Below are 21218 nucleotides of genomic sequence, written 5' to 3'. Positions count from 1 at the left end.
GTAACCAGAAGCATCTCAGCTAACGGCATGACTCTGTTAAGGAGAACCCGGAGACAGATTACATTTTAGTTTAATTCTTTCATTGTTCTCTCTGAATGCAGACCGGATGTGGTCATTATTCGTCTGGGTAATCCTATGTTGTGTTTGGCTTGAGGTCATTTTGGCTCAGAAAAGAAATTGTGAACCCCATGCTAGACTACATTGAGCCCACTTTGAGCAACATGGCTATACAGAACCATTTATGTTCTATATAGAAGCAGCTTTAAAAGGTTAAAGTGGCAATAGCCATTTAAGCCTCCACCAAGTTGTTATTGTTCTTACGAGCTGTCTTGACAACCATTGCCTTTAGTTAAAAAAAAAAAAAAAAATCAGAATAGTGCTCTACTAGACTGCAGTGATCTAACCCACCTAGGGGATGTTGGACTTGTTCCAAATTCGAGGGCCTGCTCAGTATTTTTTTGGAAATGAGCAACACACTTGTCATGTGAAGGTAGCTTGAGTGTGTGTGGAGAAGCTGCCACATGGGGGCATGAGTCCACTGCATGCTCTGATCACAGCACAGTGTCCATCCTGCATTCAGATCAATGCCGCAAACATCCAATCTAACATCTCCCTCCCCTTGTAGGATTTCTGGAATGACTCTTCTCTCACTTCTCCCAGCAGGATCAATAGAATAGGCACAAGTCCCCCCCCATGCCTTTAAATCAAACCAGAGAGAGACACCACAGCAGCCTTCAATATGGGAGGGAGGAGCTGGAGACATTTGTTACTGCTGAACAAGGGATGGGGATGCCTGCTGAGAGATGGGAAGGATAGAATGCAGGAGGACGCTGATGGAAAGCAAAGCAGCTTCGTGTGGTGGAAGTGGGTGAATGCGGAAAAAACAAAACCCCAGAAAAACTAACCAAAACATTGTAGTCCTGGAGGGCCTAATTTCTGCACAGTTTGTTGACATTTCATATTCTGCTGGACTCCAGCCCTCAGTTTTCTAGCTCTGATTTAAAGAGTCAACAGAGAGACAGAGGCACACAATCTTTCCCTCGGTTTCATGCTGACACATACATAGAGAGTCAATTTGAACCCACTGTTAAAAGCTAACACGTTAGCTGTGATGGTCTAAAGCGCAAACAGGCCTAATGTAAGCAGTCCTGTAGCGAAGCTGATGGTGCCCTTGTGCTGCTGAGGAATGCTGCAGTTCAAAGTGAATCTCAAAGCAGTTCACGTCAGACTGATGCACTTCAAATGGACAGCAAATAGCACTGAAGCCCTGGGAGGGACAGCACTTGAACTTTTAAGTAGAAGTGGTTCTATGACACTCTCTCAAAGAACCCTTTTTGGAACCTTATTTATTATTCAGTCAACAAGAGAACCAAGGCCGTGAGGCCTTTTCCCTCCCCTCTTTGCATAGCTAAGCCATTACAGAGTTTATGCAATTCTTCTGAGTATAGGCTTGCAAAAGTTGGCTGTCCTACAGCCAGATTATGAGACAAAGCTTAAGCAGATAAAGGGCCAAGCCATGGCAAACAAACACCCAGCCACACCTAGAACAGCAGACCTCTGCCAAGAAACACATCTGCCATCCATCCTCCACGACCCTTAATTTGTTCCTGACAGAGTAGAAAGGGCGTGGGGATGTTAATAAGGAGGAGGAAGGACTGTTTCCATGTTTGCGTTTAGGCACAGCTTTTCAGAGTGAATGAGCAAAGTAATGCTTATTCTCATACTGGCCTTATCCGGTCAAGGCTTTACAAGATTAACAGACAGTGCGAACTAAAGAGAAAACAAGACCTGCTATGTCTCTAACACATACACACACACATTCACAGCCTTTACAGACAGCGGAGGTTCTGCGGCTAACAAGCGTACAGAGTTGAAAGTAATGAAGAGGAACAGGCCACTTAGCGCTTGTCATCACTGATATTATTTGTATTCAGATAGCGAGGGACAATTCATTTCTCTACCCAATTCAAGGAGCTGATGAGTCTGCAGACTTCACAAGACCTCGCTGATGCACCCTGCAGAATAATAGCCACAGTGCTCAACGTATATTACAGCCTCAAATCCAGTTGACTGCGGGTTCTGTTGTGTTAACGGTCAGGTCGTCATGAGACATGCAATGATTGTGAATAAATGTAATGTGATAAACAACAAACTGACAAACACTTACTCCCGCCTGCCGAGAGGCAAGGAACACAGAGTGAATAAGCAACTAAATCGAATGAATAAATTGAACGGCTGGCCCAGCCAGCATGACAAATGAACAGCAAAGAAACCAAAAAAAACATTTGCTGTTAACACGACAACACGGCAAACTTTATCCCAGGCACAGCATTATAAATAATTAAGGGGCCGATCTATTTTTAAAAGCATTATGCTAAATGTATCTGCTCTGGCATTAATACAAAGACATTAGCACATCAGTCCACACCACACAGCCTTACTTCACTCAGAACATTTTAAGCCCATCACACACTCCCAGATTCTCAGAGATTAGACCGACTCAATCCAATTAGCACATATAAGACGTTCCCCTTTCTCCTTTATCCTTCTTCCTAATTCAGGTAAACTGGTCCTGGGCTCTAGCGCTCACTATGTGACCTCTGGATTTGCTGTCAATGAACAGCACAGTGGCGTAATTGGACACCTGTTTTATAATCTCCAGTTCAGGCCTCTCCTAGAGATGGTTAAACAGGCTCACAGAGCAAAAACCACCACAAGCTAAAGATATCCACACTAGATATAACTACAAGTACCTGCCTGAAGAAACAAAAGTGGTCCTCTGCCTAGAAAGTCATGTCTATATTATACTGAAAATGTCTGTTTTATGTGCTCGAGCCCATGTTCAAGAGAGTGTGACACGGACTAAAGTTTTTGCAATTTAACTGGGTTACCCAGCATATCGTAATTTTTTTCCCCTTTGAAAATATTCCTCACAATCTTTTTACGCATATCTGCATAACAAGCGTAGTTAGCCATCAGTATAAATGACGACCCTCGCAGCGTCTATGAATACTTTCTTGCACCCATGTTACATCAACTCTCTCAAAACCGATCCACGCAACCAACACTTGCACTCACATGACGTCAGCTCTTGTAGAAGCAACACACACAAATACATCACATACAGCTCGTCACACACTCATACACACGCGGCAGTATATGAGCTTTGTCTTAGCAGTGCAAACAAGTGGTGCCCTTTGGCCTGGACTGACGCTTGTGAGGTTGATCCCACAGCCTGGCCATCCCAGTGCTGCTTTAACCCTCTCAGCCAAGCTCACTGAGACCAGCTCTTCTGCTATTTTTAAGTGCACATGGCTTTCTAAGTTACTGCATGAGGAAGGAAGAAAAGAAGAGTATATGGGAACAGAAACCTCACCTGGCCCTTCAAAAAACCTCCAACAAAGCATCTGGCACTTTGACTCACTTTGAGCATGAGTGGACTGAGAGACACAGGCAAAAGCACATTTTAGTTGCTTTTAGCTTAGCTTGCATGATCTACTCTCAAATTTGAAAGATAGTAGAAAAGGCCTTTTCATGCAGGCATTTTCACACTGGAAATGAATGAAAATGAATAGAAAAGGGTCTAAATGTGAACACAAGCCAGAATCATAATTCTAGGAACAAGTAAAGACCTAGTAAAAGCCCTAAAAAATATCAGGCACCTGAATTAACATAATTAAGTACCAATTTGTTAAAGAAGGGGTACATCCATAAACCCCTATGGGTTCTCCTCCTCCCCTCTGTGACCCAGTAACTGATTTTTAATACTGTAGGAGATACAAAAGCTGCTTATAATGCCCACTTAAGGGCCTTCCAGTGAAGGATACATGACCGTTTACTACCCAGAAAGACTTTTAAAGATTCTTAAGCGACATCACTGTGAGCACGCCCAGAGAGTATGCAATGGCATTAACTGTCTTCAAAACATAAGCAAAAAAAATAGCCAGATTATACTGTTCACTGTATCTTTGCCATGAGCAGGCGTTCAAACATTCACAATGAATGCAATTAAATGGGCAGAACTGCCATATATGTGCTGGCTCTGTGCACCAACTGCGATTGGCTTGGAAGTATTAGGAGTGTGCAAAAAGCAATCGTTGTGACATCAGTTCACCAGTAGTCAGCATCATATTTGAAAGGCATTAGCTTTCCCATTTCCTTAATTACTTCCCATTTTCTCTGTTACTCCTACTCCTTTTTTCTCCTCGATCCCTCAAAGTTCTTCCAGGGCAAGAGAGGAGCAGCAGGAAGGGAAAAGGAGGAGTAGCAAAACTTTCTGGATGATAAATTCCAAATCTCTCCTCATAGGAGTCTAGTATATATTTTAGTTAACACTTTAACACAGTGATGGAACTACTTCTTGTATTAGTAATTTGTATAGGCAAATGAGCACTTGTTGCCCAGATAAGGAGTTTCACAGTATTATATATGTTACCTGCTTCACATTTACACTTTTTAAGCAATTCCATTTCCTCAATAATAACTTAAGTAAGCAAGCATTTACAACAGCAAAAGGCCTTTTTGAAAAAAGAAAAATACATTTTTGTACAACAAAAATGTTTGACACTAAAGTACCAGAAAATCTGCAGTACATATATTTGCAAAGTTTATTTTATGATTGTTGAAATGCAGTCACTGGGAGGGAATAATGGCAAAGAGATGGCCCACTAAATCAAACACAGAGGTGCCTGATGCAGCTGTCTAGAACACAGTTTAAAAATGTGTAGAGACGTGCTGGATGCACATTACGGGTACCCTGCTACAATGGGAAGTGTCATTATGTAAATGGAAAATTTAACCTTTTTTCAGAAAATAACTGAACAGAAAAGATGTATGCATGCATGAATAATAAAATAAAACAGATTCTGAGTGCTGAGAGAAAACGGCAAAACTAAAAAGGACGAGTAAATGAGCTCTGTGGTCAAAAGAACAATTAAACAATTGAAAAGCTAGTGAAGTTAGGCTGCAATGTATCCATGTGGCCTCGTAGATGGGCTGACAGAAGTGCAGTTCTCTTGCTTTCTCCCTGAGCTGTGGAACTACAATCTGTGCCGTAATCAGATCTCCCCCTCCATTTTCTCGCCCAAAAACTGGCAGAGTTCCACCGATCGACTAGCTGCCACAGGTAACTGAACGCAGAGTCTGCTATTGACTGGACTCCCTGGACGTGCTCTCGCCGTGGAATCTCCACAGCAAATCCATATGAGTGCGGCTATACGTCATGTAACTATACATCATACTTAGAAACGTAGCCAAGATTGTATGCTAATCTGTAATGATCTCCTTGCAATTTTCCCTTTGAAACACAAATGACCCCAAATAGGATCAGCCAAGACATGTTTGGTGTCTTTATGTGGTTTCTAACACTGTAGGACATGCAATACATACTAGCATGCAATACAGTGCCAGACACTACATAAGCAAGTCTATTGAAGATTATTTAGCAGCTGGATGTTGTTTATAGGGCATGCATTTTAAATGTTGCTAATAGTGTTGCTAATATGAGCTTCCATTACTTATTTGTTACATTAGCCTCCAACAGTTCCACTGCAAAACTACACAAGCAAACCAACAACAAACAAATCTTGGCTGACTGCCTATACTTAGAGTAAGCGAAAATGAATAAATGTGTAAATGGGATTTTTGACATGCTATTGCTTTAATGCAATAACTGATTGCACAGACTAATCTCAATCATAGCCATTGGTAAAGAAAAATGATGCACAGACTGCTAATCTACAGCACAGCAACACTTCCACAGAATGAGGTTTAGCCAGGCTGGAAGAGCAGGGTTTTTTTTCCTTTTCAAGACTTGAGCAGTATAAGGGGCAATGGGACTCCTCTGCTAGGGCCAGGGACACAAGGGTAAACAAGGGGCCAAGCGGGAGAGACAGGGAGCCCCACCAACCTGCAGCAGTCCCCAGACAGAGAGTACGGCGAGAGCGGCCCTGTTTTTTCAGACAGTGGCGAGGAACAGCGGTCCAGATCGCTGTCCTCCTCCAGCGAGCAGAGCGGGGCACGCCGGTCCTCGACCTTCGCCAACCTCCAGCGGGATGAGTCATCCTCAAACACCTCATCGTCACCCATCTCTTCGCTGCAAGCTTCTAACAGGGCACTAGACGATTTAGTGATGTAGCTGGTCAGCTCCCCGGCCTGCAGACTGCCCGCTGTGGAGGAACGAGGAAAGGGGAAGAGGAAGCGCAGCAGGTTGGAGCCTTTTTGAAGCTCTGAGGTTTGGGAACACCGTTCGGGCCCAAGGCTGCTTCCGTAGCCGCAGGTACTGGAGAAGGACGGAGGCTGGGAGGGTAACGGGGGAGAGAGCAGGTGAGCCGGTTTGCCATTAAGAGGTTTGGGTTCTGTTTCTGAGCTCAGTTCACCCTCCGAGCATGTGCGGTCAATGAAGTGCAGGCCGCTGCACAGGTTATCCATCTTCTGGCCCACGTCGTTCAAAGACTTGGAGAATTTGAGGTTGCCGCCATCTGGCCTGAGGCTAACCGAAGGCTTCAGCAGCGAGAGCCACTCCGCTCCGAATGCCGTCTTATTTTTGGGCTTGGCGGGGGAGTCCAGACACAAGGTCGTCATGGTGACGCTCTGCGACACCGAGCTTTTGCCATCAGAGTTCAGCAGAACCACAGCAGTCTGCGCAGCCTGAGCTCGAGAGCCACCGTTAGAACTGCATGCCAGAGAAAAAGGATGGGGCGGAAACGGAGGACAGTGGCAGGGATGAGAGACAAGCAGAGAGAACGATGAAACAGACACATGCAAAATGCATTAGACAGTGAGAGAACAGAGTGGACTGGGGGAAAAAAAGAAAGAGGTGAGAACTGAAAAGTGGGATAAAAGAGGCAGCAGAATAAAGGCAGGCGGTGCTGGCCCATTGAATAAAGGATTCTCAATACCAGTGTGAGTCACACTACCAGTCCTTTAATGAAAGCCTCAACCTCTCTCCCTGTGCCTAGCGTCACATTTCTCATGTCTAATGCCAAGGATGGCCTGCTTTGAGGACACGGCCAAGCTCACACTGCAGCACCTGAAGGAGCGTGCATTTCGTTGTTACAATGTCCTACCTGCAGATGTCCTGGTTAGAAGGTGTGACTGAAGTCCGGGAGAAGCTGCAGGGGGCGTTCACAGAAGTGGGACTCCCTGCCTGCAGGACCAAAAGAAAAACCACAACATGTTCACACATCTGATTTTAAACCAGTGAAGAGAAGTCAGACATGAAACTGCAACTGCAGTTACAAGAACCCAGATGAACTGTGCCGGGCTTTTGAGGAAGCTCAAGTTTCAGAAGGTTTTCTTACAGTAAGCAAACATAACACTGTGCACTCTTTAAACACACCACGTTCTTCTGTGCTGCAGATTGTTTCATGCGATATCCTAATATTTAAGGCTCGGGTTCTTATCATACACACACCGACCAGAGGCCATGTTTTATTCTGCAATTTATGTCCGCAACTAATTACCTATCGACTCAGCATGTAACAAAGAGAGAACTTATAGCCCAAAGCCTGACAGCAATCAATAGAGGATTGAGCGTCCACAGCTGCCCTTCACACGAAATGCATGGACACGAGTGTGAGCGCACACACACACACTCACACACACACACCTTACATTTTCAATTAAAAATATTCACAAACGCTATTTTGAGTTGGGCAACAAAGCCAATTACGGCAAGCTGGAGACAGGAACTGAAACGGCTTAAAGCTAAGTCTAGCACTTCAGGAGAAAACAGAAGATTGGTCAATTCTGAAAGTGTTCAACACCACCACTAGACTGAACACAACTCCCACACACCCTGTACACTTCAAAGCAATCAATAGGGCTGACAAACTCAATTGCAAAATATCAGAATTCAGTGACCGACTTCTATGCATACAAGACTTGACTGATGACCAAAGTTACAGTTGAAAAATGCATAAATAAAAAAAAAAATAAAAAAAATAAAAACACTTAAAATAAATCTCTATTACGATAATCAAGCAATCACTTTTCATAACATTCATATTTCTGAAACTAAAATTAAGTCATATTTGTTCCTGAAATAAAGCAGGGATATTAGCTGGGCTTTTTTGGAAGACACTCACTTTAATAGCACCATTTACGAATGTGTAATTTATTAATTGTTCAATTATAAAGAACTACCTGTATCAATTTTACATATGCTACCAGTTACCAGTTTACATATATGCCATCTGTGAGCTGATCACTTTTATTTACTTATTTATGTGTATACTTATTAATTTGTACAAATCTGCAGCTGTGAGTCTGTAGTTGATCGTAGCTCTGTTTTTACCAAACATGTTGTTCAAAAGCACCGGTTGGGTGTTGGGTACCAAACAACAAAGAAGATGGAAAAATGCTTTATCCTGCATTCTGCCCTTTCAAAAAAACAATTCTGAAGCGATTCTAAAACATAATGTAAAAATGTAATGTAATGCAAATGTATTACATGGCTTTTCTCCTACTTAACCACAGTTCAAATACCTAAAGGTTTATAAAAACCCAACAGCACATTTATGATGCCCTGGATATTTTGGATCACACAGTGGCTGACAGCTGCGGCAAGGTAAACAACCTCACGGCAGCAGATATGTTATGCCAGAAATCAGGCTTTAAATATGAATGAAATATCGGATTATGGGGGCTATGATTATGCAGCTAACAAGCTAAGCTTTGCCTTGATGGACATTATAGGTGACTAACAATCATTCAAGCAACATAGGAAGGAGTGAATGAAATTAAGTAGAACTGGGAATGGTAACAGTCTATTAATGGCTATAAATGGCTAAATCCAAGCTAGCTGGCTTCTTCACTTATGGCAACTTGGGCTCAACTAATGAGAGTTTGGCTTGGCAACAGGTACATGACAAAAGATCAGTCCTAATGCTGATTGGTAAGACTGACATCAGTTCCTTCCAACACTGTCCAAGCGAAATGCAGCACAGTAAATGCACATCTCTTACTGGAAACAATCCACATTATCTATTACTGACATTCAGTTGTCAGTTCATACCAAGCCCTGGCTAACAGCACAGAATGAAAACAGGAAGGCTGACAGCCTTTCAAAAAAACTAAAAACAACAGTGGAAAAATTGACCACATCTTCTGACTAGCCAAAGAAGTATGTATGAAGAAACTGGTTACTGCTCGGTATTCTTCTCAGAAATAAAGTCATCACTATGTGTCTGAAGCTCGCTCAGCGCTCTTCGATTCTGACAAGATGCACGACTGTCATGTTCTATTAATCACACATTACTGTCAAACACTGCCCTGCCTGTACAACCTGCTGCTTGTGAAAGAGAATAGGAGATGTCTGCGGAGGTAACTGAGGACATCGACGTGTGCGTGTGTGCACACGTGTGTGTGTGTGTGTGTGTGTGTGTGTGTGTGTGTGTGTGTGTGTGTGAGTGCGCGTGATGACTAAGTGCATAATTTACACTGAGTCAATCCGGCATCCTGCAGTTCCATCCATCCCCAGGGAGGTAATAGCACTGTGTGTGCGTGTGTGTTCAAACCTGACACAGGCTGACATTTAGCAGAACCCTACACACACACACACACACACACACACACACACACACACACACACACACACACACACACACACACACACACACACACACACACACACTGCAAACACGTCGCAGTGCCTGACTTGGCCATTAATGAGACTCTGGGCAAAGCTTTTGTTGATGACAGTGAGGGCACAGCAGAAATAGAGGTAGAAAAAAAACCCAAAAAGCAGCCCAGTGATGGGCAGTGTCTTTAAATACACGCCACGGGGCAAATCCAATTTCTCTCTCTGTCCATCCGTGAGCTGAGCACTGGAAATCTCTGTGGAGACACAACCTGCATGCTTCACATACACACAGCACTTCCACAAGTTGTGCACTTCAGTCCTCAACATTCAGTCATTACGTCACCTATGTAGCACTGCACTCCCTTCACACTACAACACGACAAATTTTACTGCAAATATGATACCAAATATGATACATATGATGTCCTTGAAGGATTTCACAGTGTGAAGAACAACTGACAGATTCGCATTAGCCATGTAAAAATGTGAAAAACTTTTTTTTTTTTTTGCATGACAGCAATATGCATCATAAATCAAATTGCCAATGAATTATCACCAAATAACTGAAAATGTAAAATGACTTATTGAATTTAATCATACTAAATGATATGACATCTCAAATCTGCTTCCTACATACCCATTAACCTATGGCAACTGGAAACATGAAGGCTTTTCAAGATACTGAGCCAATGGTTCATTAATTTTTGATTGAGTTCAGGTTTCCAACATGGTGAACTGGTGTGCTGATCTATAGCACAAACAGGCAGACAGGCAGACTTAGCAGGAGAACCAAGCTAGGGGCTAGACATTTGCCAACCAGTGAAGCATGCATGATTTCATATTAAGAGAGGGAACCGCCACAGCCCACTGATTCGGTGATTGCTTTTGAGATGCACTAATATGTTATAATTAACTGTGTGAGAATGCACCACATGATACTGGTATAATATTTATATAACTGTCTATTTATCATTGTCCATCCATCATTTTTATCCAGCTTCTTTCTGATCAGGGTCATGGTGGGCCCAGGGCTAATCCGGAATCATTGGGTGCAAGGCAGGAATATCCACTTAGGCCATTGCAGGGTATCGCACACACACAATAATTAATTTACACACACTTACATATAGGGGCAATTTTGCATGGCCAATTCACCTACCATGTGTAGCAGGGGGAATTAGAGTACCCAGAGGAAACCTGCACAGACATAGATCAAACCTACAATGCCACAATCCCAGAAAGTGGCCATTGGTAATTCAGTCAGACACAGTTCAACACACATGAATTAGCCAGCCCCAAAATTTCTGAAAGTGTGCTGCCACCCCTCTCCCTAGAATAAGAATAAGGCTGTAGATATCTGCTGGCTTTAATACTGCATATCCCTGAATAATGATGAAGAGGACACAGACCTTCTGACTAATGTTTAAGGAAACACTAGTTCCAGGTAAAACCACCTGTTCACAGTTCATCATAATCAAAATCTCAACAAAACCGCTCTCTCAGATCAAAAATGACTCTGATAAAAGGACAAGGTGAAGAGCTTGGAAGAGACTCAGTTTATGCACCTTCTGATGTGGTTCACCTGACGGTAGACTACTTGCCCAAGCAATCTGTTCAAACCGCACTATCCCAGTTCAAACCAGCTGAGCCTGATTCTGGGGAAGTAAGATAATGATATGAAAATAAAAGCAATGTTTACTGGTCATGATATGTGCTGACAATGGCAAGTACTTTCATAGACTCTACAATGAAGAAAAAGGAAGAGAGATAAATGCAAAGTCAAAAAGAGAAATGAAAGTTAAGAGAAGAAGAGAAAACGGGGTTGTGTAGCGAGCACAGTGGGCGAGAACAAGTCAACACTGCTAAAATCCTGCTTTGCTGAGCCTAGGCAGCTTGACACTACTGCTTCATGCCAAAGTGCACCTGGCACGCTGCTTACGGTTATCATGGGATGGTTTTTTCGGTACTACTGGCTTTAGTTATTAGTATTAAAAAAAGGCACCATTCAGAACCAAGTGGATAACCAACACTTTCCCGGAGTTGCCCTGCCCTCATATTTTGGTGTTTCCCACACTATGACACACTTTTCATTTGCCCTTTCTGGTCTGGGTGTGTTCCAATAAAATTAGCCGGTCTTAGAAGGTTTCCCAAAGGCTGTGAGTGGTCCTTAAGGGCACTAGGTGAAAATTGCAGAGCCTATAAATATGTTATGCTATAGAGAATTTGCTCCAGAAATGACCTATAGCAAAAAACAAACAAACCAAAAAACAACCACAGTGGCTCTATTTACATTACAGCTGTAATCTAGCTCAATTGCAAATAATCTTAATATAGGAAATGCATTCCAGCTCTCACTTCAATATCTGCTTTTCTGCCATATTGCTCAGGCAGCTGTAAACAAATCCATGCACTCCTAGCCTGAATAAAAGAACACTGCTGAGTCTGTATCGAGTCTGTAGGCCTTCGTCAAAAGGTGCAACAAGGGCACATGGTGGGTGCCTGGGCACACCCATCTACATTCCATAAAGAGAACTGGAAAACCCTAGCAGGAATGCGCAGATGAGGACCAAAGGACTTTAAGGTGCCTTATACTCCTAAAGGTGTTTCAAATGGTTATTTGAGTAATGCCATAGAAGACCTACTTTTAGTTCCATGAAGAACCACATTTGTAATAGAGATGGTGTGAGAGTGAAGACTCTTTACATTGTTAAAGCAGCTTTACGTCAAGCGACGTATAAATCAAATCTATATAAATCATTTTTAGAAGTACCAAATGAACAGGGGTTGAAAACCACTGCATTACAGTGCTTGGTCAGTAATTGTGGAGACTTCATGAAGGATTAAACCCAAAGCTAATCATGCAATTTCAAATGTAATAATTTTAACAGGCAGAGATTTAGATTGGGCTGATACTTCAAACTGATACTTTGAGGACACCCTTTTTGTACTCCAGTACAGCAGTGAGTTCAGTTCTACTCACAGTTACGTTCCAATTCCTAGCATAAGGTTAGGTTAGTATCCACAAAGGCTCTTCCACACACACACACACACACACACACACACACACACACACACACACACACACACACACACACACAGCCTGACCAATCAGTCTAGGCTAGGATTATCCGCTTCACAAACCCGCCTGGGTCCCATCATTAGCATGACCCAACATGCACTGAGCAGAGGGCAGAGGACAACGAGAAGAAGTCTAAAAACCCAACTGCAGAAGAAGACCCAGTCAGCAGGACTCAGCACACACACCCAAAACCGTGCTTATCGATAGCCATACTTCTGTCTCGAGTCATTCCCATGCCCTCCTGCCAGGCACTTAACATTTCACATGGCCTGCAGACAAACTAAACTGCTCATTTAGACGCTCTATTCCCTTCTCAGTCATCCGCTTCTCAGTATTTTCTGTAAATTGGCCTCTCTCTCAGGAAGGTTAATGATTTATAAAAAGATAGCTGGCGCTTAAGGACACAACATAACACTGAATCTATTAAGTATGAAAGAAAGCGTCTGTGCTATTATACACAATATGCTATAGAGCAAAAAAAAAAAAAGGGCTTCAGGATCTTTTCCATAATATTGCTTTAGTACTATGGAGCTAAAAGGCATCTGGTGCAATACTGCATTTATATATATATATATATATATATATATATATATATATATATATATATATATATATATATATATATATATATATATATATATCTCAGATCGAAAGGTTCCAAGACAATACAGAAGCCCCAATTCTGCACTCTTGCCCACTGCATTTTCAGAATGACCCTACAGAGCACCAGGACAAAAGAGCTTTTCACGAGCTGTGAAAAGGCTGTTCACAAGAACCCCAAATAACTGAATTTGTGACTAAATATGACCGTTGTGGCTTTTCTACTGAAAGAAATATCATATACAATATAAACGGCTACATTACATTTGCTTATTCCGTAGAGGCACATAAATCTACAACTCATTATTTGGGCATATTTAGCAAAATACAAATTACTCTGATCATCTGCTCAATTTGAGATGCATATGTTTACAGAAACATTAAAAATAAGTGCATGCAGATGGTGTTTAGGGAAAGAAGGCTGTCAATCACCAGGGCATGACAGAAAAGGTGAGAGAGAAGGGGGGGTAAACAGATGTTTTCCTTTCTTAGGCCCTCCAAAGTGATTGTCTATGATGCCCTAATTAAAACAAATGGAAAAGTTGTATAAAGAGAGTGCATTTACAAACAGCAGATAGTAATCTGAACAGTCTATTAGAAGAATGGGATATTCTGGACTGACAGGTACCAATTGTAGGCAACTGCAGACATTGTAAACTGTGAAGGAGATGATACATGACAAACAAAGCCAGAGTGAGAGGCCCGCCCTCACAGGAATACTCGGTGGATCACTATCAGGCTCCTCCTCTGAGCTTTGAGCAGTCAAAATCTTTCCATGCATTGTGCATGCGAAAACATCAGTATGTGTGTGTATGTGTGTCCTGTTTAGATGCTGCTGTTAATGGCAGACTAAATGGATAAGCATAATTAGACAACTCTCTGTTATTTACATTGCTGCAGATAAATTGGCTGCAGAACGATAAGGTCCTGATCCCCCTGGGGTCGGCTGCAGTGGCTTTATGCTGAGTGCATGTAAACAGTCAAATAACAATGCTATCTGCAGTGCTGCTACAAAGCTGAATTAAGACAAACAACTGGGCTAAGTGTGAAAAGAACAGGTCTGCTAAACTGCAGCAAACGGAGAGGCATGAGTGCTGCAGTGTCAGGGCAGCTTGTTTTTATCTGTGAGTGAACAGTATATATACAGAAATTACACATATAGATAGGCACCCTGCATGGTCAGTACTTAGTAACACCCCTTTTGGCAAGCTTCACACTTTTTGTAGCCAGTGTGTCTATATATTCTCGCCCATTGGCTTCCTTACAAAAGGGATCTAATTCCGTACGTTTTTTTTTAACCATCTTGCATGAGCTGCTCTGTTGCAGAAGCCATCCTCTTTTGTCTTCATCTATTGTGCAGACAAACCATTTGTAACTATGAACTCTGCTGTCCAAAGGATTTGGTCCAGACATTATATGTAGTTGTCCTTTCACACGTACAGCATACACCTGGAAAAAGCATAGGCTGTAGTTCCAAAGGCTCTTCTGAAGGACCCTTTGTTTACAGCCTAGAAATGCAGCCTATGTTCAGAGCAATTTGAGGACGATACTGCTGCATCATTCTCAGCCTTCAGTTACCCACAGTTCTCTGTGCACGTACAACACATGCATGAAAAAACAGCATTAAGAAAATGTCAGAAAACAAAGCTTTAAGAACAGAGTTCATTTAAATGTTAGTTTTTTATAGCTATTATACATTTTTTTGAGGAAATGAAAAAGCATACAGGTTTCGTGCCAAAACTGAAAGAGGTGTGACCTTCACAGAACAGTGCTACCAAAGATCCGCCCTGGATGAGGCTACCAAGTCCATAATATTAACAAGCCCACTGTGAACACTGGAAAATTTCCAGCTCAATTCACACATAGGTCCCTCTGACATTACCTGAACTTTGTAATAGGGGTCTGGTAGATAAAAAAAAACAAAAAAACAACAAAAAAAAAAACAAAACAGGTATTGTCAGTCACAACTCATCCGGACATTTGCGTTCACACATACAGATCTTATGGATTAACAAATTTGCTGGCATGTAATTTAATCCATACCTCTATCTACCAGTGAAACATTTCCCATGTCACTGGCTGCAACACAAGCCCAATGCATCAATCCACCCCCAACAGTTGGAGAGGTGTTCTGTTCATGACATTCTGCACCCTTTATTTTTCTGCAAACCACAGAACTTTTTTCAGAAATGCATTATGACTTGTTTCTATAAAAGTGCATTTACAAGACATTTACATTTGTGCAAGTGTCACAGCACAGCAGAAGAAGGCACTACCAATCAGAAATGCTAAATCTCCCTGATATTCTTAACCATCTTAAAGCAGTTAACCATAAGTTAGCAGTTGCCTTTCTAGGAACTCTATCAACAGTTCTAAGAAAGGTCTGACTTGACCGCTACATTTCCTGTTATTACATGTACATTACTAATTCAGGAAATTTCAGCAACCTAAAAACACTCCGCTATCTTCTTATAGCATTCTCATGTTTTGTGCGTACTGCATATTAGCATTCATACAATGCTCATGATCATTCTGACAGTTACTGCAGCACACCATAGGAAACACCAGATGGCTTCTGTTGTTTTATTGCACCATTAAAGAGAAGAACCTGTGTGCTGTACACACTGCTCTTTCAATTATTGCAGCAGCAAAGGAAGAGGAACTGAAAAAGGCCATGGGACTGCGTTTAGTTTATTAATCAAACAATGGCCAATAGGTTAATCAAATAGAGGAGTATGGGATAGGATAGTTGTTGGCTGCAGCCCTACTGTCAGACGGTGGAGTGTCTGTAGCTGGGCCACACTGTCCTAGAGCCAGGCGGGTATTACGCCGAGCAGGTGACCCTGACATCTATTAGCACATGTAAAGGCTTTATCTGCTAAGAGGCTCATTGCTGTGCAGAAGTGCACTAAATCTGCACTAAGAGGAAGAGATCCATGCCAGAGTGAAAGTGCCTGCCAGGCTTGATCCCAGCATGAACTCACTGCTCACAGCTCAACCAGAATGGTCGCCCGTCTGCCCTGCAGCGCTTGTAAACACTGAAAACAGTGACCATTTGACTGAGGGGCTGCTTGTCCAGGGTGAATGAAAAACGTGTGAGAACAATTTCTCGGCTCCAAGCGAATTCCAGACTGATTGCTTTTTATGAAGAGAAACCAAAAGCCATGAGAACTCATACAACACAATTCTCAGGCAACACAACTGGATTCTTAGTTGGAGTAACAGTCTCTACTATCTATGGCAGGCTTTCTACTAGATTACGGAGCATTGTTATGAGGTTTGAGCATTCATGAGGTCAGGATTGGTAATCACCACCCCACCTCATCCCCAAAAGTATTGGATGGAGCACTAACATCATTCCAGAAAACACAGTTTCACTCCTCCAGAGCGCAGTGTTGGCAGGCTTTATACTAGGGCTGTGTATACTAGGAATAATACGTTCCCCACTGTGTGTGTACATGTACGGTCCCCTTAAAATCATACTACTGCGTGTGTTCTCATGTGAGTCCACCCCATCCAGTATGCAACATGGAAGCAACATGAAAGGTCGAACACTTGGCCAACTGAGTAACTTCAGCAGCTGTAATCATTCATTAACATTCATTGATATGTTCAACTAAGTGCAATATTGATACAAAGTCAAACTGTCCAGCACTATTTTAGCATTAGCCATGTTGTCAATAGGTTCACGTTGATCTGCTTCAAAGATTTCTAATGCTTGTACTTCTGTACAGGGACTAGACAAGACTAAACAAACAACTAAAAGAATACACAGATAAACCTGAATCCCATTCAACCTAAAAATGAAAGCTATAGACCTCTTATATTTCTCATATGTTTATTTTTCCCAGCCTCTGAATTGCACAAAATGTTCTGCCCATCAAGCCTCTGAGCCAGACACAGTTAATAAACACTTCGTTTGAAGTGTCTCAGCAATCCTCACAGTCTAGGATGAACACTGGTTGGGGAATTGCAGGTGCAGACCCCCTGGAATGATCAGCTGTTTTCTCTCTCACACACACACACACACACACACACACACACACACACACACACACACACACACACACACACACACACACAGTGGAAAAGTGACAGAAGAACAGATTTCCATACCTTTGAAATGTTGCTGGACCTGCTTGCAGAATGACCCATTGGCTTCTCATTCTGTGGAGAGAACGAAAGGAAAGATAACATGTTACCACAGAAACAATTTAGCCTAAAAAAATATATACTACTAATAATAATAATAATCATGTATGTGGGCTCTATGAGAAATGACAACCTCAAGTTGAAATTGTATTAATGCAACCTTTAAGAGTCTGAGATGTCTCTTTCATGGCATGCTGAATGCCGTCTAGAACTCCTTGCTGTCAGCTTGGAGGAATTAGATAAATGCACAGTGACGAGAAAACATACTTTTATGCAGAAACTATAAACTGTACATAATTATAATGTAGCGAGATGAAATGACTCTTTAAAATGGGTGTATCGCTCGAGTCATCTGTGTTTGCCAACTGCTTGCTTCCACCCTAGAGCAGAACGAACAGCTGCTGAAAAGTAGTCAGGGAACCACAAACAGAAAAACACTGTTATCAGGGCAGAGCGTCCCAGAGCGCCCAGCTAGAAAAACCTCCAGAGCCCTTTGCATGTCACTCCTGTCCTGCCTCAGCGCCACGGAGGAGTTATGTAGAGAATGAAAAGCTTTTTTTCAGCCAGACATCTTCCATTTTTGTGGCTGTAGCCAGGTTTCGGTTATAAAAGAGCTATCAATCAAGTGTGCGTGAGCACGGATTCACTCCAGGCCTGGCCGTTCTACAAAATCTGGGAAAAGAGAGGCCAAAATGTAGCATGTCTAGAAGTGCACACAGTAACGTTGTCTGTTGAGGCAAAGGTTAATGTACTAGTGGAGTTCAGCCTTATTTATACTGGTGCTTTTAATAACAGATATTGCCACAAAGCAGCTTGATAGAGATACTGGCACGAGTCCCAAGTGAGCAAGCCAGTGGTGACAGCAGCAGGGAAAAACTCCCTCAGAGAAAGAAACCATGAGAGGAAACCAAGGCTCAAAAGGTTGATACTTGTTAACACAATAAATAAAAAAACAAAAGCATGAAATGATAACTAATGGATACGCAGTAATGAAAAACAGATACAGAAATAGAAGCGAGCCTAATATTAGAGCTCCTAAGAGTTTACCACTGAAAACCAGAGAGAGGACGGAAAGACAAATGGATGTATAGATAAAAAAAATTAAAAAACGGTCTGGATGGACTAATTTGTGGATGGATGGATGGATGAAATGATTACAGGACAGAATAACAAATGGAAGGATAAAAAATAAAATGACTGGACAGATGGCCAGATGGACAGATGCAGAAATGACTGGATAGATGGGTGGGTGAATGGATGGGTGGAATGATGACTAGATTGATGGATGAGTAGAAGAATGGCTAGATGGATAGATAGATGAACAAATGGACTGAAAATGGATGGATAAAAGGAAGAATGACAGAAAGGATGGATGGATGGATGCACTATAAAATAACTGGATGGACGGAAGGGTAGATGCATGGATAAAGTGAAGAATTACTGGACAGATGGATGGACAGATTCAGAAATTATTGGATGGATAGATGAACAAATGAACAGAGAGAAGGATGAGCAACAACAACAAAAATAGAAGGTTACACACGAAAATCTGGACCATCTGAGATTGGCCTACATACTTTTAGCGCATGCAATTAACCTAAACCTGGTTGGAGTGCTCATTTACAAAAAGGTGCAGCTATAACGGTGAACACTTGATTTTGCTACACCAGGTGCACTATTACATCAAATGTGATAATTACAGTCTTTTGAAATTAGCATACTGCAGGGGCAAATGCTGCTTGGTGATTTACACATGACATGCAGCCCTGTCTAACACAAATGCCTGTTGAGCACATTTCCACAATCATTAATTAAATGGAACTCAGGTAGCGATCAGTGTTTATCTCTCGTCGTAAGAAACATGAGCGTGTCTGAAACGCACCGCCAGACTGAATTTGTTCTTTTGTAACACATGTCCTATTTCTTGTCTTGTCATCCATCCTGAGAAGGCAGAGTTCAGCCTCTGTCCACTCTGCCACACAGAAGCAAGAGGACATCCATCATCCAACACTGCAACATCCTGAATGTGGCTCTGAGGCCCTGCTAGCATCTGTCAAACTCTGCTCCTGATTCAGACAAGGCCAGCTAGAGGAGAGACCTCCATAGACAAACACAGACACACACACAATCTGAGCAGCACACTACAAGATATGTAGATATTTATTCACTAAACAGTGGATCATAAAATGCCACACACACAAACACAGTTTGATTCATATGAGAAATCCTTGACACCTTTGCCGACTGTGGTTTGATTTCAGTGTGAATGATTATAAGGCGTATAAGGGTACTTGTGCTGCTCTTGAAGCTGGAATGGACTGCAATGGTCTGAGCAGAGCATTGCTGTCTGTTTAAAAAAAGAGGAAGAGTGTGTATTCTGGTGCAGCACAGCAACAGAAGGACATGTTCTTTATCTTTAATTACTCCATTGCCTTACTCACAGCTCCTGCCCTTACACGTTACCATGGAGATGGCAGTGATGGAGGACCGTGTGTTAAATCCCTGCTGGTCTCTGTTTGGAATGAAGGAGAATTTCAGCCACACAAGATCCAAAAGATCCACATCTCTCTCTCTCTCTCTTTCTCTCTCTCTCACACACACACACACACACACACACACACACACACACACACACACACACACACACACACACACACACACACACACACACACACACACACACACCAGTTTCTCACTAGGTTCACTCACTTTCTAACCTCATGTGAAGAGAGAGGGAGTGAGAGAGAGAGAGCATAAAAGAGCATAAGAAACAGAGTGAGAGCATTATTAAGTGTAAAGAAGAGTGAGAGACAGACAGAAAGACAGAGAGAGAGAGAGAGAGAGACATAAAAAGTGAGTGCATTAAAGAGCGAGTAAGAAAGAGAATGATTATGTCTGTAGTCGTCTCTGATGCATCACCATTGCCATTTGCTCTGTCCTGATCAAACACGCCACTGCTGATTTCACACACCTCTACACACACACACAGACACACACACACATCCACTGTCTGTGTACGAACATGTCTATAAAGACGGCCTCAGCACATGTCTTCTGGTCATCTGTGCAGAGGCTATTTCATGCTGCAGGCAAAAAAGGCAAATTTCAGCAGGCTTCAGTGGCTGGAAATTTTAGTGGCTCACTAAATTGAGGTGATTAAGCTCTGCTGCATTGTCCCCAGAGCGGAGGCTCAAACAGGGAGAGATGAATTAATGATGCAGGGGAGCAAATGCTCTGAAGGAATGGCTGCCTTTTGAAATAACGGCTTCAACTACAGAAAAAGTAGTCAGGCACAAGTCTGCCATTTGCTGCACGTGGTGTTTAGTGTTGATTTTTCTGTGCGATGCTGAAATTGCTTTTTTGGGTTTCTTTAATTCCTCTCTCTTTCTCTAGCGTGTTTCGCTGTGCTTATAGAGCATGAGCATGTGTGGGTTCACACAGGGGCTGTATCTGCTGCGTTGCAGATGCAGAGCGGGTTGCTTTCAGGCTCTGCTGGGGAGAGCTGAGGACTCAAGCAGTGAGATAAGAGGAGGCCAGAGTGTCTGTTCCAGCCTGTCAGAGAAGCACACCTCAACGGCGCAGGGCAGATCCACTGTCTCACTGCATTCACAGCACCCCGAAGCCACGAAGCCTTTCTTTTTATCTGACCTTCAAAGCAGCTGAGAGTGCGCCAAAAGAAGGAACCTCAGGATGGCTTCTTTTTAGGTCCTCCTGCCAGTTTAGATGATGAGTTGCAAGCGTCAATTGTAATTCTCACTGAAGTCTTTAGGTCACCTCAACCTCAGAATCTTATGCTGCTGTTAA

General features: G+C 42.4%; 1 protein-coding gene across 3 annotated transcripts in view; it reads right to left on the bottom strand.

The window, feature by feature from the left end:
- The window catches only part of marchf8 (membrane-associated ring finger (C3HC4) 8), a 108261-nt gene that overhangs the window by 10515 nt on the left and 76528 nt on the right, over nt 1-21218 (bottom strand). For 2 of the 3 annotated variants that reach the window (XM_072677886.1, XM_072677887.1), the window contains exons 3-4: nt 17379-17429; nt 7068-7147 (exon numbers count right to left, since the gene is read on the bottom strand). In XM_072677886.1, the coding sequence (XP_072533987.1) occupies nt 7068-7147; nt 17379-17429 (131 nt within the window). Of the gene's footprint in view, nt 1-5908; nt 6674-7067; nt 7148-17378; nt 17430-21218 lie in introns of all 3 variants that reach the window. The other variant, XM_072677888.1, reaches the window with a different exon arrangement.

This window comes from Salminus brasiliensis, chromosome 4 (genome assembly GCF_030463535.1).
Source record: "Salminus brasiliensis chromosome 4, fSalBra1.hap2, whole genome shotgun sequence".
Lineage (NCBI taxonomy): Eukaryota > Metazoa > Chordata > Actinopteri > Characiformes > Bryconidae > Salminus > Salminus brasiliensis.
The sequence above is the reverse complement of the archived record's forward strand: the minus strand, read 5'-3'. Positions and strand labels throughout refer to the sequence as shown.